General features: G+C 41.9%; 1 protein-coding gene across 2 annotated transcripts in view; it reads left to right on the top strand.

Annotated features, from left to right (window-relative positions):
* Positions 1 to 24,852, top strand: part of BANP (BTG3 associated nuclear protein) — an 86,316-nt gene that overhangs the window by 43,641 nt on the left and 17,823 nt on the right. The window contains exons 9-11 of one of the 2 annotated variants that reach the window (XM_034426599.3): positions 3,296 to 3,426; positions 6,953 to 7,015; positions 9,128 to 9,172. In XM_034426599.3, the coding sequence (XP_034282490.1) occupies positions 3,296 to 3,426; positions 6,953 to 7,015; positions 9,128 to 9,172 (239 nt within the window). Of the gene's footprint in view, positions 1 to 3,295; positions 3,427 to 6,943; positions 7,016 to 9,127; positions 9,173 to 24,852 lie in introns of both variants that reach the window. The other variant, XM_034426598.3, reaches the window with a different exon arrangement.

Here is a 24,852-nt window from a genome sequence, read left to right as displayed (position 1 = left end):
TCACGTGACCATGGGGGTGCTGCAATGGTCATAAGTGTGAAAATGGTCATAAATGAGTCACTTTTTTCAGTGCCGTTGTAACTTCAAACAGTCACTAAACGAACTGTAAAAACTTTCAAGCTCTGGGCAGAAAGCAGACACTGAAGAGCACCATTTTTTGCCTGCCTCACAGCTTCCAGAAGTTTCTCTTCTTCCTCCCACAACCCCAAGACACTAATTAAGGCTGCTCTGTGTTTAATTGGCTGAGCATCTTTACAACCGTCACAAAATGTACTAGTTTCTTGCGGTAACTAATGAAAGTTTCCCCACATTTCTTTTGGCTCCCTTGCCGGTTCTAAAAAAAGGCTACACTTTGTGCTGGAAGGAATTGATTAGCCTGCTGTAGCTTCGGCCTCTGCGTGTGTTTTGGTTTCATGGTTTTCCAGAGGAGGGTGGCAAGGAGCTGGCATCGGGGCAGGCTGGCACTGGTTTCCCAGATCCCCTTTCGAGGAGTCAGAAACGGATCTCAGACCGCTGACTCTGCTATCGTTTCTATCTCTTTCCTGTGCTACTTTAAACATTCCAAAATTCTCTGAAAGTCCCGACCTTAGCCTCGTCCCCTCCCTCTTTCCATTCTACCAGCTGAAGTTCAGTTCTTCGGCCTGCCAACCCCTCTGTCTCCAATAAAAATTGAACACATGGAGAGAAGGTGATAATGCGATAAGGCTGGCCTCAAGTTTGCCCCAGCCCATGTTGGGCCTCTAGAAAGAGTGCAGAGAAGAGCCACAAAGATGATTAGGGGATAGGAGACTAAACCATCTGATGAAAGGTTGAGGGAACTCGGTGTGTCTAGTCCAGGGGTCCCCCAAGTTTGAAGACCTCTGGTCTAGTCCATCAAAGAGAAGAATTAGGGGAAACACGATAGCAGTCTTCCAACACTTCAGGGGCTGATGCAGAGAAGAGGGGGGTCAGCCTAATATCCAAGGACAAGAAATAATGGATGGAAGCTTGTCAGAGGGGAGGTCCAACCTAGAATTAAGGAGAAATTTCTTTCTCCATTTAGTTATTCTCTCATTTTAGAATCAGAGTTCACTGAGCAATTGTTTGATTATTCTGAGCATCCAGCACCTACCCAGAAGGAATGATGCTACAAATTATAAAAAAATATCAAATGCACCACCATTAGGGCACGAGGCTGAATTTTTTTGTACATTGGCTTGATTAAACGGAGGTTTCCTACAGAATAACTGTTTTAACTCATGCTCAACCCATGGTCCTCATATGAGTCATGAATTCTCTAACACCTCAGTGTTATTATTATTTTTTTATATAAAGAAGGTTAGATAGTTGGCATTCTACATCTCTGAGTGTATCCTTCTCTCTCACGGTTATCTTCTGTTTATACTAAAATAATGCATGAACAGCTCTTATTTTTTTAAAAGGTGGTGTTGCATCTGGCAGTTATCTCTGAATAATAGATGATGATTTTGGGGTTTAGATCCTACTAAATCTTTTCCTTCCCCTTCCTATCTGAGGTCATGACACTGCAGCCAGATGCTGAAAAATTCTGTTTATAAGCAGACTTGTTTCTCGAGAGAGGTCGTTGTTGGACGCATGACATTTGTGTGAGTGTTATGCTTGTGGTATTCAGCAGTCCCTCGGTTCACTTGGCAGATGTAAAAATAGCTTTTTAACATCTGTAAAGGAAGCAGCTGGCCAGTGACAAACACGAGCCTGTGTTGTTCCATTACAAACAATGCGCAGGGTTACTCCAATGTCGTTACTCAAAAGCATCCGTCCATCCGTCCATCCGTCCATCCACCCTGGGACCGTTTTGGTCAGTAGGCACTCTGGGGACCATTTTTCTAATTGAAGTTGGATCGGGATGCTTCCTAGGCTTGGGAGCTTACGTAGCGTGAACACGAGGAAGGGGAAGTTTGCTGGGTATTTAAAGCAATTCCTTCTTGTATTGCTTTGATTCATAGCCAACCTTAGTTGTGGTCGTCTTGTCCACAGGCATCAAAATAAGAAGAAAGGCATCAGCAAATGGAAAATTGGCAATGTTGACACAAAGCATTTTAAAACTGTGTGACAGAAATATAATCACCTGCCTGTCCATCAAGGAAAGCTTTACATTGCTGGTGCTTTGTATCCCTTTCCTGGTGTGTGTTCAGTCCCAAAATACCACACACATCATTCCAACTCATTCGTATACAGATTTCGGCAACATTGGATTGGGTCTGCAGCATCCATCACTCGAAGGCCCTGTCCTTCCCTGGCATGTTTGAACAAAAGTGCACGGCACAAAACTGTGCAGGCAAAGTTACAGGAACTGCTTCTCTGTATGGTGACTTTTGGACAATTTTCTTTTTTTTAAATAGAATCAATAGAATAATTAAGAATCAGACATGGAGATGTGTGGATGAACTCTCAAAGCTTATTCTTATATGGAATCTCAAGGCTTTGAAAATCTAGGAGGACCAGAGACATATTTGGAATAAAATGAGAGAAGTATATGTTACAATAGACCACTTTAGGTAGCTCCTGCTTTGCAAAGCCTTGCCTTCTTTTTTCCCTTTATCTTATCTAGCTATTCAAATAAATGGATTCTTTAAAAATAATTCTGTGAAGAATTAGGCACTTTCTTGATGCCCTTAATTCAGTTCTGTTCGTGTTGTTTGGTCCTTGGTTGCAGAATGAGGGGAGAGAAATAATATTCAGAACTATAGATTTGGACCTTCAGATTGACTGTTAATTTCTAGAAAACATTTGAACAGCCCATTGGAAAAATGAAGTCACAATTGGATGGATTGAAGGTAATCAGTGAGCTGAAAAGGAAGGTTAGGGCCGAGGGGAAAAATCCCGCTTTCCCGGTTGGAAACTTCGTTAATTAATCTGGAACCATTTCTAGGTTAATAAAACAAAGTTGAGGAAAAAAATTCAGCTGCTGCCATAGAGTTATAAGATACGCGTGCATCTCTCTCTCTCACACACACATATACAAAACACACCTTCCCTTCTAAAAGACGTTGCTGATGTTATCACTGGATTTCAGCAATGCCACAGATTACAATTTAATAATTAAGAAACCTAAGAAAGGTCCGTACTTTTTTTAAATAAACGATGGATAACTTCTGTTTCACAGCAACACTTATGACATGACTTTCTACGCCTCTCCAACCTACCCTTCCCCAGACCTGAGGACACTTCTCTTCTCAGGAGGCTTCAAGTTGCAGAAATCTAATCTGGACATTTGGGTGTTATCAGGGGTGGGGAGCTTTGTGATAAGCCCCGGGAACTTCGCTTTGTTTTGCAGAGAGCACGCAGAGCACCGTGTCGGCCCCAAATGAAATTCAGGCCAACCAACCCCAGGCGCTTCATTATGCTTTGGCCAACGCCCAGCAAGTCCAGATTCACCAGATAGGAGAGGACGGCCAAGTGCAAGTAGTAAGTATTCATTCTTGACCGTCCCTTCAGTGTGCTCTACAGCTGCTTTCCGCGCGCGCAGTTCAGACTCAGTTTTTCCTTTCTTCCCAAAATATGATTTCCTGAGGTTCATGTAATTAAGGCACGTCCATATGTGTTTTGGAAAAATCCTTTTTCTAGTGTGGTCCTTGATGTTGTGTGTGGTGTATGCGTGTAAAAATATATCATTGAAGTTAGGCTCTGTAGTCACTGCATCTGCACGCATGGATTTGCATGCCGATCGTTGCTTTCCATTGTCCCATTCCGTGCAGGATGCAGTCTTGATGGATTATACATAAGCCTCTCCCTAGCGATACGAGCAATCCATTTGCCCTCATTTTTTCCAAAGTGCTTTCTGAAGAATTTTTTGGACATCTGTTAGCTGAATTTCTTCCATGTGTATATGGTTAAATTTGTGTACATAAGCCCGGTTTATAAACATTGGCATTAAATTCTTTTCTTTAAAAAGTTTAAGTAAAGTTAACACTTTGACCCCAAAAGATACAAAAAGCAGGAAGTTTAAAGATGGAGTGTGGCACTTCTGCTGTTACTCAGGCTTTTCTTAAAGGATTTCCCTGGGAGGGCATGGAAAAGCTGGAACTGGGTTCCATGACCCAAAAACTCTGGACCGGTTGCATTTGAGCTTCTATGTTTGTTCTGGAAAGGCAAACAAGGTTAGCTTGTCTTAAAATTCAAGCCAGTATAATTCATCCACATCTCCACTTGTACATACAAAGGATTTTTTTTGAAAATTACTTGATTTAGACCTTTTCTATCTGCTTAAGACACCTAACCAAACTCAAACTAGTCCAGAACCTATTTTTAATCCACTCCCCTTCAAAGTCTGGGTCAGACACCTTCCTGGTTACTTCTACTCCATATCAATGCAGAGAAGACAGAGAAGGTTACCAGAGCTTCCTTGGGTGGAGAGGTAAAAAGAAGCACCAGGAAAGATCTAAGAATATTAATGATATATCAGGTGAAACCAAAGGAAAAGACCTACCTATTTTGAGTTCTGTGTCCCATAGAGATGCAGCAGCTGGCAAGACACTCAGTAACCAACTAGACACATCTGGCAAATCCAGCATGTAAAGAGACAGGGATGACTCTTTTATTGATTCATTCATTCATTCATTTATGAAATTTATTTGCTTCTCGCATCCAACAATCTGGGCAGATTCTTTTCCACTGCTGTTCCACGGCAATTCCTATTTAGGACCATTTTTTTTTTTGTTATGTTTTCCCATTTAATGTTTCATCTTTTAAATTGCAGGTAGTTCAGCTTGTGTACATGGAACTTCTTATTGTGTTTATGGGATGGAAAGGGACACATAGGTAGAAGAACTTGCTTTTTCTGGCGGCACTGGAAGAATTCCCTTAGTTTGCAAGCAGCATAATCCCCCCCCCTTTTTTTTTAACTAAAGCAGGCCATTGTGCCAGCTGTTCTTTAAAAACTGATGAGGATTTAGTGTTTGGAAGGGAAGGCAGTTTGCTTATAATTTCAGCCAGGATTGGCTGCATGGCCTTATTTTATATACAGCTCCTATTGTCGTTTGGATATTTGGTCCTGCTGTTTCCCCACTATAAATAGACAGTTTCCTTCCAAAGGAAATGAAACTATTTAAAATAGGAGGATCAGTATTTCTTTGAAATTTATGTGAAATTTTTAGTGCTTTATAAGAAAAAGAAGGTCTTTGACAGATCTTCCTTGTGGATGCATTTAATCTTGGGCTCCTACCCAGCAGCACAAAAATGAGCCCCAAAAAACTTTAAGAAGTCAAATTGCAGCTTGTGGGCCAGCAGGTAAAGCTCCATCAGAGCCTGGGTGTAATTTTTCCCCACTTCCCTTGATCATTTCCCCTCCTTTTTCAATCAGGCAGCCGTTGTACCACGCAATAATCTATTGCATCCTTTTTATTAAACCCTCCAGGCGCAATTCTCTGCTTTCCCCCGTTGGCACAACTTCCCTCAGGAGCAGCTACAAACCAAGGGCGATTCCGTAGCAAAGAAAAGCTTATCTTTTCTCGGAGAATTGTTTTCTCCACCCAAGTGGAAGGGTTTGTTTATTTTACAGAAGTCTCTACCGCCCTCTCCTGAATGGTTTTGCACACCTTTCAAAAATATAGCATAGACACCTCAACCGTACATGCCCAGCAGAGAAAAAGCCCTGGCATGATAGCAGTGTCCCAGGATTTGAGGGGCTGCCACAAAGAAGAAGGGGATCAACTTATTCTCCAAAGCACCAGAAGGCAGGACAAGAAACAACGGATGGAAACTAATCAAGGAGAGAAGCAACCTGGAATTAAGGAGACACTTCCTCACAGTGAGGACAATTAAGCAGTGGAACAACTTGCCTCCAGAAGTTGTGGGTGCTTCATCAATGGAGGTTTTTAAGAAACGACTGGACAGCCACCAGTCTGAAATGCTATAGAGTCTCCTGCTTGAGCAGGGGGTTGGACTAGAAGACCTCTAAGTTCCGTTCCAGCTCTGTTCTGATTGATTGAAAGTTCTGAGGATTCAGGGGCTGTTTTGAGCTCAGTCCTAGACTAAAATCTGAAAAAAGAGGGCAGCAAGTCCTAACTTGAGGGGCATTTTATTTTCAAAATAGCCCCTGCCACGAAAAAAGCAACACCAACTGTTGAGGTTAAACCCATCTGTGGCAGAACTTGCCCAAAATGTCCCATGGGAACCCTGAACCTGAATGGAGTTGGTGTTTGCCCCTGAGGGACATAAAACTTTGGATAGGAATAACAGAATAATAGAGTTGGAAGGGACCTTGGAGATCTTCTAGTCCAACCCCTTGCTCAAGCAAGAGAAGACCCTATTCTATTTCAGAGAAGTGGCTGTCCAGGCGTTTAAAAGCCTCCAGTGATGGAGCACCCCAGCTTCTGAAGGGAAGCCATTCCGCTGATTAATTGTCCCCACTGTCAGGAAATTTCTCCTTAGTTCCAGGTTGTTTCTCTCCTTGACTAGTTTCCATCCATTGTTTCTTGTCCTGCTTTCTGATGTTTGGAGAATAGGTGGACCTCCTTCACCTCTTCTTTGGGGCAGACCCTCAGATACTGGAAAACTGGTATCACATCGCTCTTAGTCCTTCTTTTCATTCTTTTTTTTTTCAGGAGAACAAGGAAGGTTCAAGCAATGTCCAAGTGGATATTTTCCAGGCAGTATAGCAGGAGGACAACTAGTAGTTCTCTACAAACATGTTAATTATACTTTTCCTGTTATCTCCAGAATTAGAAAATCCCTAGATACTGAAAACAGTCAAAGAAAAAAAACAAAAAGTAAACAACCTTGGAAAGTTAGCTGTGCACCTCCCTGAAGTGAGCTTTCCTTCTCTTTTAGCAAGAAAAGATTCCAAGGTGTAGAAGAAACACTGATTTCTCTGTGCCTGCTTCTCCCACCGCTGAGCAATATTGTTTTAAGTTGGCAGCATTCATAAAGTTTTGACTAATGCTTCTCATGTTTCCTCTTTCTTTCCTTTTTTTTAAATTCATGGATCCCACAGGGACATCTCCACATAGCACAGGTGCCACAAGGAGAACAGGTCCAGATCACGCAAGACAGCGAGGTGAGCCTTCAACAGACTTATCTGGAAGGAGCAAACTTTGTCTTCCATGTGGCTGGAAAAGAGGAGAAGCATTGAGTGGAATGTGCAATGCTGTAAGGGACCGTGGCGCCCTCCTCCTTGCCTCTTGGGCCACATAGGGAGAAGAAAATGTTATGTTGTTGGTTTGAGCTCCGAATTTGGCAATTTGGTTGCAACAACATAACTACCAATCCGAGCTTCCAATATTCAAAGACATTTCAGAAGAAAATGTACCCGGGTACAAAGGCATCTGCAGTTCCTAGCTAATTGTAAATTGGAATAGGATGGTGGCCTGTGTGTCAAAGGCAAATCCATGCTTATCTGTTGAAGTGCATGCATTTTATAATGTGTAGCAGGGGCATGCTTTCCTGCTTAAATGTATTATTTCTGCCAAGGTATATTACAGGCAGTCCTCAACATACAACCGGTAACTTAAAGACTGTATGAAGTTATGACGCACTCAAAAACTTACAACCTGCCCTTGAAGTTACAACTGCCACACCACCCTCCACAGTCATGTGGTTGCATTTTGGGTACTTGGCAATCAGTTCACATTTACAACCGGTTGCAGCATCCCACATTCACCCGACCGCATTTTGCGATAGTTTTTGCCCTTTTGCAGCAAAAAATATTGGCAGCAACTACCCCTGTGCAGCAGAAAAACAAAACAACAACAAAAATGCGCATGGATAAAATGGATTTGCACTTACAACCATGTGGTTTGTTTAAGAACCACTGTAACCCAATTAACGACCATGGTAAAATGGTTGTAAAATTGAGTCTGGTCTTGTGGTGCCCCGAGTTATGATTGCAATGACTTATTATGTAACTAAAATTTCAATCTCAATTGTGGTTATAAATTGAGGACTGCCTGTGTTTCTCTCTGGAAGCTAATCTGTGTATTTTGCTTAAAGAATAAGAAATGTCAGAACAAGAATTCATGCCACACAATTTCAAAATCTGCCTGAGGTCGCAGACAAACGAACTAGAGTGGCTGAGAATCTCCTGGTGTTAAGGAAAGGCGAAAGCAAGGAATGCAAATTGCAGGAAGAAACGGCTGTGTTTGTACACCCCTATGACTTCAGAGGGAGTAACCTTGGATGTGAAGGGAAGCAGGATCAGGTCCATCTTTTATCCAGTTAGATAACATCTGGATAGGAGCTAATTCCAATTTATAGTCTCTTGGATGGAGCCAAAGTAGTTGTTGACAGCCTGATGTTTACAGCACATAATGAAAGTTGGATCCCCTCATAACTTCCTTTTGCATCCTCTGTGTGAATTTCTTTATATCAAATTAATTTTTCTATTACTCAGGTTTCGGAGAGATATTACTATTTACAAATGAAACAGATTTTTTTCATGCTTTTTTCATACTTCTAGACTCAGAAGCTTCTCCAAGATTGGCCACAACAAAATATTTGGAAACAGATACTTTTGTCATTGTTTAACGGAGTTTTTGTTTGCCTCTGAGTCTGAACTGTGATAAAAGAAAAGACCGTCAGTAGAAATACCGGCATTAAAGTTTGCAGTTATCATACCCATTCAGAAAGCTGGATTCTGGAATGGCCAAAAGGACACCCTGTTGCTCTCCTAATTTTAGGCTGAGAGGGATTTTAAATTCAGGAATGTCTCCACATTTGCAAATCAGATCCATTGCTAGCATGTAAAAAGCTTGTCCTGTTTATTGTTTAGCAAGTTTTAAATTTTTTCTCCATGAGCCCTTTCATGTCAGAGGCAGTAGAAGTCCTATCCTTTTCCTCCTTGCTAAAGGTCTTGGCATAGAAAGAGAGAGAAAAAAAGGGAGAATTGGAGAGTTGTCTTGAATACACCAGCACAGCTCTAATTAACATTGCAAAAGCATAATTTTCTTTATAGGAGCAGAACTTTTGTTTTGGGTTAAAAGAAAGAACACAACCTGCATTAAATAAGCATCTACAGATGTTCTCAGTCATCCAGGTCATGGTTGTCCCAAAGGTGCTTTTTCAAAAGGCAACCGGACTTTCTTGATTTTTCTTGAAGGCCTTTCACTTCTCATCCAGGAAGCTTCTTCAGTTGCCTTAAATAAATAAATAAACATGTTTCTTTCTTTTGCAGGGTAACTTGCAGATCCATCAGGTTCACGTGGGGCAAGACGGCCAGGTAGGGAATCCAGCGCTGGTTTTAACATTTCAGCTCTGCTGCCGTTGGTTAATGCGAACCATCTGATTCTTGCAATTTCCTAAAACTGGGCAGAATACAACCGCTTTTTTTTTTTTTTGGGTTGTTATTTTTGGAAGAGTTATGAGTTAAGCTGATTTTCTGGCAAACATGCTTATCTAATATCCTTGTATGTGTTTATCTTAAATTTTGTTGAATTTTGGCTCCCTTGTCATTGTGCTAAATTGCTCTTTTCTTATCCGACTCTGTCGGCATGGACACATGTGGTCCAGAAATGTGCAGACATGGAGATGTTCGCAGATAACAGGCACTCGACTTCATCATTGTGAGAAAGAGACATTTTCCACCACCTCCCAGGAACTGTGCACACTTTCTGCCTTAGGCACACAGTGATATGGTTCAGGTGGCGGATCGGGAGGCCCTTTGCTTATGCTCAGACACCACCCTTCCAGGATGGGCATGGTCTTTTGCTTTAAAAGCAATTCGCCTTTGGGTTTCATTGTAACATCTACCCTGTCCTGATGGCTGATGGCATCAAGTGGTGGGGAATTCACCTTTTCGCCAGTGGCCATCTGGGGATGTTTCTCTTCTCCCTTCTTGTCTTAGGTTTGTTAAAGAATCTTAAACATGATTATTTATTTATTTGTTTGTATTCTACCTGTATTATTTTCACAAATAACTCAAGGCAGAGAACATCTCCAACACACCTTCCCCACAAGTTTAAGTTTAAGTTTATTAAAATTTATATGCCGCCCTTCTCCCGAAGGACTCGGGGCGGCTCACAGCAATAAAATTCCAATAAAAACAGCAATAATAAATACGATTAAAATTAACAATTAAAATTCAGTTTAAAACCCACAATTAATTAAAACTCCCAAAACAGAACAACAACCACTCTATGAGGTGAGTTGGACTGAGAGAGAGTGACTGGCCCAAGATCACTCAGTTGGCTTTCATGCCAAAGGCAGGACTAGAACTCACAGTCTCCCAATGATTGGCCAAAAGGCACCCAGACCGCTTTCATGCTTAAGGCAGGACTAGAACTCACTGTCTCTCAACGATTGTCCCAAAGTCACCCAGCTGTGGTTTTCATGGCTAAAGTGGGACTAGAGCTCCCAGCTTCCCAGTTTCTAGGGTGCCTTGACCATTAGACCAAACAGACTCTCTTCCTGCATCTCTCCCAAACTTCAGCCTTTGACCTCTGCGGCTCTCTCTCTTCTTCCTTGCCTTTGCCTTCTTGACTGTTTTGTCTGGGTGACTCTGTTGGATCGATGTCTGGTTTTTCTGGCACGCTAGACTCTGGTAGTGATAGAGTAACTCTCCACATGGGTTCTATTAGCTCGACGTTTCGTGTTTCAGGCCATGTTTAATAGGAAGGCCAAAATGTAGAAATAATTAAACTTTCTGCTTGAACTAATGTAGATGATGAGAGTCCTCAGAAGGAAGGGAGGGGCTTCTGTTGGCAATAGGGGTAGATTCTCAAATGACCTGCTTTTCTTCTCGTTCTTTTCCTCCTGCAGCTCTTCCTCTAAAGCAGTGTTTGTTAACCTCATCAACTTGAAGAGGGATGGATTTCGACTCCCAGAATTCCCCATCCAGCACTCTGGCTGGGGAATTCTGGGAGTCAAAATCCACCCGTCTTCAAGTTGCTGTGGTTGAGAAACATGGAGGGAAATTTCTGCATGTTGCTTATTATCTACTTCTGGTTTTCGGCAAAACCGCAACATAAACAACTGCCAGCCTTAGTTTAAGGCTGTAAAATCTCATTGGTCATGGGACCAACCCAATTGTGATGAGCATCATGACATATGGAGGTAACAGACAGGTTCCGTTACGGTGGTACCTCAAGCACTTATCTAGGTAGTGTTTCTAATTGGTTTTAATTGCTTTTGTTCGAGATGGGCAGCCACAGTTTGATAAATAAAATAAGTGGCACCAAACATAACAGCCATATCCTCTTTTTTGGAATCTTGGCTTGTTTTGGTGAATCTTGGCTTGTTTTGTTTTGGCTGCTTCTCAGGGTCTGCTGTCCACGGATTGCGGGAAGTTGGTTTGTGAAGTATTCCTTGACTTACAACCATTTGTTTAGTGTTCAAAGTTGCAACTGCAAAAAGTGACTTATGACAGTTTTCCACCCTTACAACCGTTGCAGCCTCCTCATAGTCACGTGATCAGAATTCAGACATTCTGGGCTCAGTTGTGGCCGTAAGTCAAGGATAACCTGCTGCCGTGTGTTCTAGTGACCTCACCGCTCTATCAGGAACATCCCTGTCCACTTCTGGTTACAGGACAATCTGTACATTTAGGGAAAGGCGAACAAAAAATAACCAAAATAATTGCCCCAAGGGCTCCCCAAAAGGTTCCTCATATCCTCATCACCTCCCAAATCATTTTAATGTGTGTTTATTCCTAATTAGCTCATGCCAAGAGGCAAACGTGCCTGTTTATGCAGAGGTCCAATTTTTCATGGGAAATCTCCCTCCAACCCCACGTTTTCCGTGACATGGATCCACGTTCTTCCTTCCAGCTTGTATATCGCCTTTTATTAGCATTGTCAGAATCGATCGAATTGATTGAAGTCCAGTTGAGATCTGGCATGACCCAAAGTCACGGGCTTGTTGCAGTTGTGGAGGGGGGAAAAAAACCCATTCCAGTTTTAGCATTTTTTGAAAACAGATTTGGCTGATGCGAAGGACTGATAAAAGTTTAAGGAGTGCATGGACTCGGCATACTTTTTGGGTTCAAAAAGAAAGAAAAAAAGCAACCAGACTTCTTTTTTCTAATTGAAATTGCTTTCCAGACGCAAAATATCTGTTTTATTCTTCTGTTTATGCAATTGCGTAGGGCTGTCAGATTTAAATTGAACATCCTACAGGGATTTTTTTTTTTTACAAACAGCCCCAATGATATATGAACGCAGAGGCCTCCTTGTGGAGATCCTTGGCACAAGGACACTCTGTGTTTACTCTATCCTTATTTAATTCAAGATCAGTACACTCCACCCCAAACTTCTTCAACCAGAGAGCATCTGATTAGAAGGGTCTATTCAGCTGCAGCGTTGGGCTTCTTCCTCCTCTCCAGTGAGGTAATCTTGACCTCTGGTCGCATAAGGCACTCAAAACATACAAGGGCTTTCAGAGAAGTGTTAGGTTACTTACAGGGCTTAAGCAGTTCAAACTTCGCAGCTTAAAACCCACTTATAAATAATGAAGTTGGAGGGACATGTATAGGGGAAGATTCTTGCAGTGAGTGTTCAGGAGGATAGTGTCCAAGAATTATAGGAATACGTCATTCTATTTTTATGTCCTAAAAACGGGTGTCCTCCTAACAGATCCCACATTTCGGTAGTGTGTAGGCAACCGTTTCCCAAACTGGGAAAACTTAAACATCTTTTAAGATGGCAGCCTTGGTGGAATACACTCATTCCAGCAAACACCCCCAAAAAATTCAGCTGAGACCCAATTTATTAAATATATGTGTCCAAATGCCTTCTTCGTGGGCAATTAAGAAAAAGAATAGCATAGTTTGCAGCTGATTGTGTTTTTAAGAGAACGATGATGTTGCTCAATATTCAAATATAGTGGCTTTCATTCTCTTTTCTGACAGGGTATGTTTGGTTTCCTATCAAGATAGAGGGGAAATAATAATAATAATAATAATAATAATAATAATAATAATAATAATAATAATAATAATAATAATAATATCTTGACCTTCTGCAGTGTAATCAATATATGATAACATTTCTTACATTTCATCTCGGATCTGTGGACCCAGTCTTTGGGTATGATATAGAGATGAGGTCCAACTGAGACGTTGTTGGAAAAAAATCTTTGATGGTGACACTGTTTGAGATTTTGAGACAAGGCAGAGAGAATCAGGTAGACAAACCCTGGACCTCGTCTGATCTTTCGGGGTAAACTAACTCATATTCTGAGGACGGAGACATTCGGAAGGGGATTTTTCCTACCACACCACTGAGAGAGACCGACTCTTTCTTTTGTGTTATACTTCTGCAGCAGCTGCACCATGCACTCTTCTTCTGTTTCAGAACATCTGCTTTAAATAATCGAGACTCAGAAACAAACAAGATTGTTAGAAGAACAACAAAGTGAACCACTAAACTCTATACACTGGAAATCCAAAAATTATTCTTTTTCTTTCTTTCTTTCTTTCTTTTTTTTGAAGTGCCAAAGCAGAGAAATTAGTCTCAATAGTACTACAAGCAGGTCTTGGCAGATATGGTTGATCTTGACCCATCAGCCCCAGCCAACATGATCATTAGTCTAAATGAATGAGAGTGTTAAGCGATAGTAAGTAGGCTGAAATGTATTCAAGAGGGGACAATTTTTTGTAAGATGGAATAGATACTTCCAGTTCCAGATATCGACAGTTGCCTTCTGACAGTTTTTATGATATCAACCATATTGTCCTTACTGCTTGGTTTTTCTTCCACTGAAAACTTTTCGACGAAGATTAAGGATTTGTTTGACAGTCTTTCTATTGCTTTTTGACAGCTGATTGGTAGTGTATTCTCATCAGTCCCCTTTGTCTACTAAAAATCACCAACAGGTTCTAATTTCAATTAGAATCAGAATAGAGCTGGGAGGGACCTTGGAGGTCTTCTAGTCTAACCCCCTGCTCAGACAGGAGACCCTACACAATACCAGACAGATGGCTGTCCCATTTCTTCTTTAAAACCTCTGGTGATGGAGACCCACAACCTCTGGAGACCCACAACCTCTGGAGACAAGTCTTTCCACTGGTTAAATGTTCTCACTGTTAGGAAGTTTCTTTTTAATTCCAGGTTGCTTCTCTCCTTGATTACTTTCCATCCATTGCTTCTTCTTCTTGCCCTCTGGTGCTTTGGAGAATAAATTGACACCACACACACACGTGCGCATATACACACACACCCCATTTGTGGCAGCCTCTGAAATAGTGGAATATAGTAAGTCTTTTTTGTAACAATTTCTCACAAAGTGAAAAAAATATGTAATCTTCTATTATTAACATTTAAGCACACCTTAAATCTTAATTACATCTTAATACTTCTAAATAAACATGACTGGACCGTGTTTTCAGAAACTATGATTTTAGTTTTCATGCTTTCTCCCTATATAACTTTCCTACTTTCATTTCATGGTAACTTTTTGATGCCAGGAAGATGTTAAAATACGGTTACTACATTTTCTAACTCATGAAGTCTTATGCCTCAAAGGCTACCCAGCCTCAAGCCTTCTATGAAGGCAGAACCCAGCCATCATTCATTGTGGTGTCACTTCAAATATTTTTTTTACTAAAATATCTTTCCCCCCCCCAAGGCAAAGATCTCTAATCTTCTTTTGAGAAATGTATGTACAGAAGATACATATGGGACAGATTTCATTTTTTAATGCAGAAGAAAACTTCCTGCGTTCTTCCATGTGCCCTGGAGAACCCCGACTGCCTTGAGCGCATATAGCTACATAATTCCATAGAAAGCATTCACTGCTATCTGTCTAATGAGCCGTGATGGCGCAGTGGTTAGAATGCAGTACTGCAAGCTAATTCTGCTGATTGCCGACTGCCATCAGTTTGGCAGTTCGATCCTGACCGGCTCAAGGTTGACTTAGCCTTCCATCCTTCCGAGGTGGGTAAAAGAAGGACTCAGATTGTTGGGGGCAATAGGATGACTCTGTAAACCGCTTAGAGAGGGCTGTAAAGCACTATGAAGCAGTATATAAGTGCTACTGCTACTGCTATTGCTATCTTCCAGGTGGCTTAATTGGGTGAACTTCCTGAGTGACAAAGCCCATTCTGGGATGGCAGAATAAATAACTTTTTGGAAAGGGATTAATCATTTCTTAATTCATTTGTTCATTTTGGGAGCATTGTACTGAGAGGATGTATCGGTCCATAGAAATCCCATTCACACAACCAGGAATATTAACAGTACTTTGAAGGACCTCTTCTTTATACGAAGTGTATTCTGTTCTTTATTCGCTCAAACCTTGTTTTAATATTGCTGTGCACCTAATAAGGCGAGATGTGATAAGGCACAATAATCTTTTCAATGAAAAGGAGAATCATTTTCTTCGCTTTCCAAAGTGCTTTTCTCGGCCCAGGTTCCATCTCTTTACAAATGCGTGCATGTAATAAAAACTCCCCTCTTATAATAAAAACTGTCCATTTGTATTTTTCTTGGGAAATCTCTAAGTAATCTTTTGTGTGTGCTGGCAGAATTTTCTCATTCTTAAATGTTAATCATTTGTGAGGATCAGATGATCATTGCCCTCAACACTTTTCAATAATGAGGTGCAGCTCCTCCCCCTTTTGCCCCAAAGACTGAAATCTCTCAACTTCTGAATCTCCCCCTCCCCTTTTAACTACCTTTGCAGCTGACCCTATGCTTTCCCATGCTGTTAGTGATTCGGCCTCTTTCCCTGCTTTCTCCACACGAGAAAGCGCACGAGCACACATTGCACTCGAGTGTCCTTTTTGGGCTGGGACTGCTTCCAAGATGCAGAGGCACATCCACTTATGTTCCTAAACCGGCTGCGGTGTTACGAATTGTACCACCGTGGGGTCGTTCAGCATTTCTGTAACAGCACCGATGCTTTCCCCAAATCTGATCTGTGCAGGAGGACCATCTGTGGACTCCTGCTTTATTGATATGGCAGGAAGGCGGAGTGAGCAACCAAATCTCTCCTTCTATGAGGGTTTTTTTTTTTTTTTTTTTGTGATCAATTTACATTCTTGGAAATGGCTTAGCAGGTAACCAATGAAGAACCTCTGACCTGAACGGGCCTTTCCAGGTGACTTTCGGATTCTCTGCTTTCGGCACTGTCTTAGACTTCTTTAATGTCTGACGTGGTTTCTAGTGTGGCCCAAATCCCAATGGCCACGTTTTCGTTTCTGCTGTGCCAGGATGCCTGGGTTATGCACCGCACAGTTTTGAGGATGCTCATGGTAATGATTTAAGAGAGGCTTTAATGCTAACATAATTGGGCTTTTGCTTCTTCCCAACCATTCGTGCAGAAAATCCCACACAATTTATGACTTTATGATATTTTAGGTGTGTCGTGCAGCATTGCCTGTGTTATTATATAGCATTATTCTGTATGTGACATAGGGAAAGAATTTCAGTGAGGAATGGCAGAACAGATGCACACAAGTGCACAGGAGGAAAGAAGGAAGGAAGGAAGGAAGGAAGGAAGGAAGGAAGGAAGGAAGGAAGGAAGGAAGGAGAGACAAATGAGAGGAAGGAAGGAATTAATGAAAGAAAGAAGGAAAGAAAAAAGGAAAGATATGAGACAGATGGAAGAAGGAAGGAAGGCTTTTTAATTTATCTAGGGTTAGTCTCTGATTTGTATTGACGTGCAGCCGATCTATCTGATTCATAATGCAAGGTTATGGCGGCTACGGTCCCAAGTGGTTGTGTGGCTAGTAACTGGCCTTGTTGGGGTTTTCTTCAAAGCCAAAAAAAGCATACATAATCCAATTAATTTCTTTCACCTTTTTAATTTCCAAAGTAGACAAATCCTGAAACTTATTTGAGCATCCAAGAAACACTAGGGATAATATTTCTCATGAAATAATTGGTTTTTTTTTTTTTTAATGCAGGGGAGGTTGTTTGAGACATGGGAAATGCTTTCTTGTTAATTAAAATATAACAGAACATCCTGCAAATGAAGAACACATTTGTCTTGGGAGGAAAGATGGGCATCAGTTTTCAGCTGTTTGCCAAACTAGACATACTATGATTATATTAATTGATGTACTGTTGTTCATTTGTTTGATTTTTTTAAAAAAATATTTCTGTGTATTAAAATTATCTCTCTACCAAAAGAGGGCAAAGAGACAACATTCTTTTTCTTGCAGAACATTGCTCGTTTCATTCCTACGTAGTGTACTTAATAATGAACTTTTTATAAATCATTTTAATGTCTCTTCCTCTCTTCGTCTCCTAGTGCTTTTATAACATTTTGAAAATATTTGTGGATAAATGGAAAACCAAAAACCAAAGAAACAGCTTACCTCCACCCCCGCTTAATTTTTTTAAATGGCTGTCATGGTTTAATTAGCTATTTGACAACAGTATAATTAGAATGTCTATGGAGCTTCTCAATCTTCCAGGTCATGGTTGTCCCAAAGGTGCTTTTTCAAAAGGCAACAGGACTTTCTTGGTTTTTTCCTTGAAAACTTTTCGCTTCTCATCCAAGAAGCTTCTTCAGTTCTAACTCCACATCCATTTACACTCCGATTCAGGTGACTCTGAGGATACAGACAAACTCCCAAGTGGCCTCAACAACTCTCAGAGAGCTAACACCGACCTTCAGAGTAGACGACTGTGAAGAATATGAATCCTTCCATTCCCCACCAGAACTGAAGAAGCTTCTTGGATGAGAAGCTAAACATTTTCAAAGGGAAAAACCAAGAAAGTCCAGTCGCCTTTTTGGAAAAGCACCTTTGGGTCTAGTTAGAATGGCAAGAAGACACTGTGCTAGTTTTGAAGAATTTCAGCAACAGCCGGCTTCTCTTCTGCATCGTTCTATCTAAAGATTTCCAAAATCTGTAGGCATTCTGAGCTCTTTCTCCTGAATGGCATAGTACATGGCCTGCAAGAAGCCAACCGTAATCTCTTCTCATTGTCCACCCATCACTGAGTATATTTTCTGAATCAGATCAGACGGGAGCCTGGCTAGGAAATTCTGGGAGTTGAAATCCACCCATCTTCAAGTTGCCAAGGTGGAGAGACACCAGGGTAGACAAAACCATCAGAAATGGAAAGTGGGCAGGAATAGATGAGCTTCGACATGGGTTCTTCCGATTATTTCCCCATTTAGCTCAGGGTTCCACCTTGAAGACTGTATTTTTTTTTGAATGGCGATGGCTTTTGCAGGTCCAGCACAGGTTTTCCATCTCTCTTGCACGATCCTTTTTTGCTGCATACGCTTGGACTGAATCCGGGGCCTCCGTACACCCCGTGTGCGCTTGGCTGCTTGAGAGCATTTTCCCTAGTCTACCAGATTTTCCATCGCTTTATCTTGTGAAAAAAAGCGAAGCAAAAAAGTTGAGCCACACTTTTACATTCGGAGTTCTGAATATTTTGTCTGGAGTGCTGCGAAGGTTTACATGTTGATGCAATGCGGCTCTCTGCATATCAAGACAGAGCACTCTTTTGTAGTGCTGTTTAGATGGTTGCCTTGAAATAAAACAAATTTGTCTTGGATGCATTTCAGGAAGGATTCTGTTGGCAAACTTTGGAAGGAAGTGTGGGCCTTTTCTTGAGACTTCCTGTCATAAACTACAAAAGTTTAATAAACAAAAATCGAGCACCTTTGGGGCCAGAATTACTTTTGGGATGGAGCAGTTTGGCCACAGTAGGAAATAGAAATGATTACACGAAGCCTCTGTTTACAAAAATTGGAGTGGAAGAGCAGGACTGTCATTTGCATTCCTTTGTCCCTCTCACAGCTGTGGCATATTGACCTGAGCTCAACCGTTAACATTCTCCAACGGGAAAGTAGAATATTACAACGCTATAAACTTGCTATCTTCCATGATAACCGTCCAGACAGTTTGTTTATTTATTTTATGCCGCCCCATCTCACTGACATAGCGACTTTGGGACAATATAATAAAAAATAAAAAAGGTAATTCAAGGCAATTAAAATTTGGAAAATAGAAAAACTCAAAACCAAGACGATGGGCGGCTTGGGGCCAAGGATCCAGTCAACCCCATCAGCCACCTCCCATTGTAGTAGACCCTAGGCCAGGGGGCAGAACCAAGTTTTCAGGTCTTCTGGAAGGCCAGGAATGGCAGGGCAGAGCTCACCTCCAGCGGGGGAATATTCCAGAGGGCGGGGTCCATAGCAGAAAAAACTCATCTCCTGGACCCTTATGCACCAGGTATTCATGGAAGGCAGTTGTTTGCATTAGGTTTGGGGGGAAAAGCAAACTGTTGCTTTAAAAGAACTGTGTGGTCTTCAGTCCGAGCATTTTATTCCTTCACAGATTGTTTTTCTAAAGCTGCTACCCATTGCAGGATCCTAAAAATTATCCTCCAGCGGCAAACTCTTCCTTTATTTTTAGACATTTGGCTGCCTGGCTGTAAAATGCTTTTTTGATGACAGTTTCAGATCCAGCTGGGTTTGTTAACCTCCCGGAATAAGCAAGGATGGAAGGGGCAGCTTAATATTTTATTTGGTATTTCAAAAGTTGCCTTTTTGAAAATCACAGGCTGGATTTTAAAGAAAAATGCCCAGGTTGAATAGTCTTATGACTATCAAGTAGCTTGTGATTTATCATCGGGTCCATTCCTCAACTCAAAAAGATCCAGCAGGGCAGCACACAGCCACACATTCCTAGATCCCCAAAAGTCATGTGCATGTAGTTAATCAGGCTTAGCTACAACAACCTCAAGGAAGGAGTGAGAAAATTGTTTACGTTCAAGGGCTGTGTTCTCCGAGGGATAATGTCAGCAACGGGCAGGAGCAGAGTCAAGAGTAGGTGTGGTCATACCAATGTAGCTCCTCTTTCTCTGCGATTTTTTTTTTTTTTTTTGCTTTAATTTATATGCCGCCCTTCTCCGGAGATTCAGGGCGGCTTACAATGCGTTAAGCAATAGCCTTCATACTTTTTGTATATATTTATACAAAGTCAGCTTATTGCCCCCACAATCTGGGTCCTCATTTCACCTACCTTTGAAAGGATGGAAGGCTGAGTCAACCTCGAGCCTGGTGAGATTCGAACTTACAGTAATTGCAAGCAGGCTGTAGTAGCAATTGGGCCCGTGGAAATTCAAACATTTCCTTTAAAACAATATTTTTTCGAGGTCAGGGTTGCAGCACTAAAGTTGTGCTAATATTTGTACTTTGCAAATAAGCCATTTCTACATTGTATTTTATTAGCCGTCCCTGGGTGTTCACCCGCGAAGCCATTTTTAAGAGTTCCTAAAGCAAACAGCCAGCCTGGTTTGGGATCGAACTCCAGCAGCCTTGTCCCCAGGAGAAACAACTCCAGCCGCCCCCTTATCAACTGCGTGGATCAATCAAGGGGGCAAAATAGCTCAGCAGGAATCTTTTCTTACTAATCTTTTATTAATAATGATTAATTTTATTTGCCTCCGGTTAGCCAATTCATTTGGGCCGCTCCTATCAGTTACACGCTTTGTAGGTCAATGCTGGGTTTGATATTGGAGGGCCCCATTTAATGTTCCTGTATCATAAAACATGACCGTGGGAACATTTTATTTATCAAGACATGGCTGTGCTAGACCCAGCTGTGACCGCATTGAGTGGAAGAACAAATTCCAAAAGACCCTTTGGAGTTCAGCTGGTGCAGAAGTTTATTTGACCATCAAGCAACAGCAGATGATTTTTTTTGGCTCCATTATTTTGAAGCTTCCTTGCTGGTCTGGCTATTTTTCCTCTGTTGGTCAGTGCGTTGTTGTTAGGATTTCCATTCCTGGATATGGTCTCGTTCAACCATTTTGACAAGTTCCTTTCCATGTTGCTTCCTCCTGTCTCACATTACTAACCTCAGTCTAGCTTATTAGACTGAGAGAAGCACATCAGTTTGGACCGCACATCTGTGTGTCCAGCAGAATAGAATCTGTGTTATAATTTGAAACCAGCTTGTGTTGAGATGACTATCACTAGTCTAAAGCCTAGAAACAAGGTTGATAATCTTACCAGATCCCACAAACCTTTGCGACTGGAGTTCATCTCTCTCAGTTTAGGAAAACACAGTGGCTATTCTTGATGGTTAAAATCTCCATCTGATACATGGAGATCTGCCCAGTATCCTTTGTCCACTCCTTCTCCTTTGGGTAATGAATCAAAGAGAGAATCCTCCAAACCAGGGAGAAAAATGGTGACTAGGGGTTGACTGAGGAAACCTAAGATTCTTCCTTACAAGAGAAACTTGTTCTATTTTTTCATACCTCTTGAAATAATAAACCTGGCATCCATAACCTTATTTCTTTGCAATTTTACAACAAAGCTAACACCTTCATTGAAAGCGTAGACTGGAAATACACACAATAGATCAAATAAGAACAGAGATGTTATATGATTTGCATAATTAAAAGGTCCTTTTTTTCCTTTTTTTTTTCTTGTAGCTTTTTTCCCCTCTCTCAACTCCCTTGGAAGGAAAAATGTTTTTGATCTTTCAGTCCTGCATGGGAAAAAAAACACCTTTCCCTACTTAGAGAAATGGGAAATATCAGTTGCAGATGGGAATGGTATAAATGAAGGGTTTGGGGAAAGATCAGCTTCCCAGGAACATCCCAGAAAAATCACGTTAAAGATGAGCCTGAACTGAAGATTGGCCCCAGGGACAACATTGGCCCAAAGAGGCCTGTTGAGTTCTGTCTTGTACTTTTGGCCCTCATTTTTATGTAGCCCCAAAGGACAACAAAAAAGGGATGGAGAGGATGATTAACTTGTTTAAAAGGCTGAATTGAGCAGAACTATGGGTTGGTACATCATAAAAAATTAATGCTGTTATTCTTCACATTTCGTGTCCTGCCCGCTGCATTGTATTTATATGATGTATTCAGTTTCTCTACTTCCCTTCGAGACAAAGGTTTACTGTGATGGGGTTTTTTAAAGCAGAAATACTCTTGCCTGTGAGCTTCTCATCCATCTCCATGGAGTGGATTACACTGACGTGTCTTCATCCTGCCCAGCTTTCTGCTCTAGCTTCTCAGAGTGTGAGGACAAGCCTTGTCAGTTGTGTTATGAAGTCCTTGCTGCTTAAATAGCACAAAAGGTTTCTTCAAGTTTGGTTTTCGACTTCACTGAGTGTGAGCAGAGTTCTCAGTGTGCTTTCTTGCATGGGCACGCGCATCTTAGGTACCCTTGATATTCTTCTCTGAATCCTTATCTGGCCCCTTTAGATAAGGATTTAATACAGCGCGGCTGAAATATATTTCAATATCCGTTTATTGTCTTTGGGAAATCTAGACTTAATCCTTGCGAGCAGAAGCAGGGCTGAGCCAGAGGGAGCCTAGAAAGCCAGGGATGAAAAGCTGCTACCCTGAACACACATCTGTCTGTTTTGGCAGCTTCTTCCTTCCAGTCCGTGGGCTTCCTTTCTTCGATGTCGTTTGGTGGTTGAAGTACTTCTTTCCAGTTAACCAGGCTTCGTTCTGCCTTTTCAGATGCCATTTTGCTTCCCGAGGGTTTCTCTAGGGTGGCTGCCAATCCTATGAGACCGGGATTCCATGTCACCCGAATAATGCCAACAGTTGGTGGGATCAGGCAGCCAAGTGGGTGGCATGGCCTATTTTCACACCCGTGCAGCAGAAAAGAGAAACAGGCCACTTCAAACGGTGCCATGTTGGCAGGGGATCCCAGCCACACAGACAGGAATTTTACCACAGATGTGGGCATGACTCAGGCCCCCGGAAATCCCGCCCCACTCTTATTAATTCAGCATAAAACTGCTTCCCACTCCTGGCTGAGAAGACAGTGATGTGGCCCCTGACTTCCCTACTCCAGTGTTCTAGCACATCATGCTCTCTGAGGAATAGTGGATTGTCCAAGTATAAGAGCATGTTTAAAAGGAAGGATCAGGGGGAGACTATATAGTATCAGACACGCCCAGCAAAAAGGCCATGGAAATATTCCTATATGGACAGTGTAGGCGAAGAGGGAAGAAACACTTCCAATCAGATGTCTGCTTTGCTCGGCTTTCTTGGAGTTACCGTTATATTCGCAGGATCTGATGGGAGATGATGAAGCCCAGTAGAGTGTAAGGCTAACCCTGCAGTCACGGCAAGTTCCTGTTATTTCTCCCACCCTGCCAAGAGTTTGTCTGATCCCTCTGTAGCGGTTCCCTTTCAGACATAATGGTTTCCTCTCTGGCAGGCCTGAGGGTGTATCGGGAAAAATGTGTGAGAAAAATGCAGAGCGATGGACGTGGTCTGCAGGGCAAGTAGAGTGAGGCCAAATCTGAGAGATGTATAAAGGCGACTTGGACTACTCTTCCTATCAGGAGGCAGAGACGGGAGGAGGAAGGGGAGACTGTATGTCTTGGAAGCCAGTGAGAGCCCATAAAAATAAGAAAAATTGGGAGGTTTCTCCGCTGAAGGACCCATGGAAACGAAAGGCTATTGTGCTCGAGAAGGATCTTGCTCAAGAGGCGTTTCCAATGGCTTTTATTATGTTCTGTTCCATTTTGCTCACCAAGAGGAAGGAGTGCATGTGAAAGAATGCTAAAGTTTTTCATTAAATTCAGTCACTCAGTAATGGAAATAGTATCCCTTTCGGATTCCAGACAGAACCCTCCTCCTCCCCTCTTTCTGTATTGTCTGCCTTTGGTACCTTTTCCCACCTCACTTGGACGTGACAGCTTGGAAGAGGTAAAGGAATGGAAGGGAATCTGGAAAATGAAGTTTATAGGCCATTAAGTCCCACAGGTGCTTTTTCAAAAGGCAACTGGACTTTCTTTGTTTTTTCCTTGAAGGCGTTTCACTTCTCATCCAAGAAGCTTCATTCAGAAGCTTCATTCATTTCATTCATTTGAAAAAGCATCTTTGGGACAACCATGACCTGGATGATTGAGAATCTTGATAGACTTAAGCCACTAAGGATATTTTTATAAGAAGGAAGGGAAGGGAAGGGAAGGGAAGGGAAGGGAAGGGAAGGGAAGGGGAAGGAAGGAAGGAAGGAAGGAAGGAAGGAAGGAAGGAAGGAAAATACAGTTTTAGGGATTACACACAAGCATCACTTATTTTATAAAGAAAAGCTTGCTCCCTGAGTGTGAGAAAAATCTTCCTTTCCCATTTCCAAACACTTTTTATAACAAATCCAACAACATCAGGCCCCTCTCCTGCGTGGTGCTGTTGACCGCAAGCCTTTAAGGTATGATGATCTAATTTACATATGAAATCAATCAGCATTACTGCATGGGGAAGGGGAGGCTCAGTTTTTCTCTGGCCAGCCATTTCTGAAATTTATGAGTATGTTTTGGGATGCATTCTCTTCTGAGCCAGCACGCGAAAGCTGCCAGCATCTCACCAAAGGCACGGAGTCCAGAACTCCTATTGCAAAACGTCCTGCGTTTTATTTCAGCAGACTTCTGAATCAGCCCTGAGATCTAATGAAAGCAATAGCATATCAACAGCTTTCGTTCTCAGGTTCACCTGAGTTCAGCTGTCCTTGATTGCAAAGCCCAAGTATGCTTTCACAACTGCATCTCTCTCAGTTTTTAATAAATTCCTTAAGAACATGAGAAATTGCCACCTACCTTTGGGGTTAATGGACAGAAACTGCTGAATATTATCAACTGGGGGGGGGGGGGGAAATACGATTTATTTAAGTTTTGTTTAACAAATCCACACTTGGAATACTTTGAGGATGGGCTCCAGCAGAGTCTGAAAGTGTGGAAGATTAAACCTCCGGTCCCAGGGACAGACCCAGACTGGATCCTGCATCTTTGAATGCTTCTTTTTTTCTTCCCACAGGCTGTTTATATCTCAGCTACGTCTAATCATAGTTTCTGAGGAATTTTAGGAAGGTTGCACCCATCCGTTTAATCGCACAAAAATGTAGTGTGACCCTCAACCATAAGAGTCCTATCTAGAACCTTTTTTTAAACCTTGGTTTAATGCAGGGATGGGCATGGCTGGCTCAGGAATTCTGAGAGTTGAAGTCCACGGGCCGTAAAGG

Source organism: Pantherophis guttatus, chromosome 11 (genome assembly GCF_059756535.1).
Source record: "Pantherophis guttatus breed Tessera chromosome 11, ASM5975653v1, whole genome shotgun sequence".
NCBI classification, from domain to species: Eukaryota; Metazoa; Chordata; class Lepidosauria; order Squamata; family Colubridae; genus Pantherophis; species Pantherophis guttatus.
The sequence above is the reverse complement of the archived record's forward strand: the minus strand, read 5'-3'. Positions and strand labels throughout refer to the sequence as shown.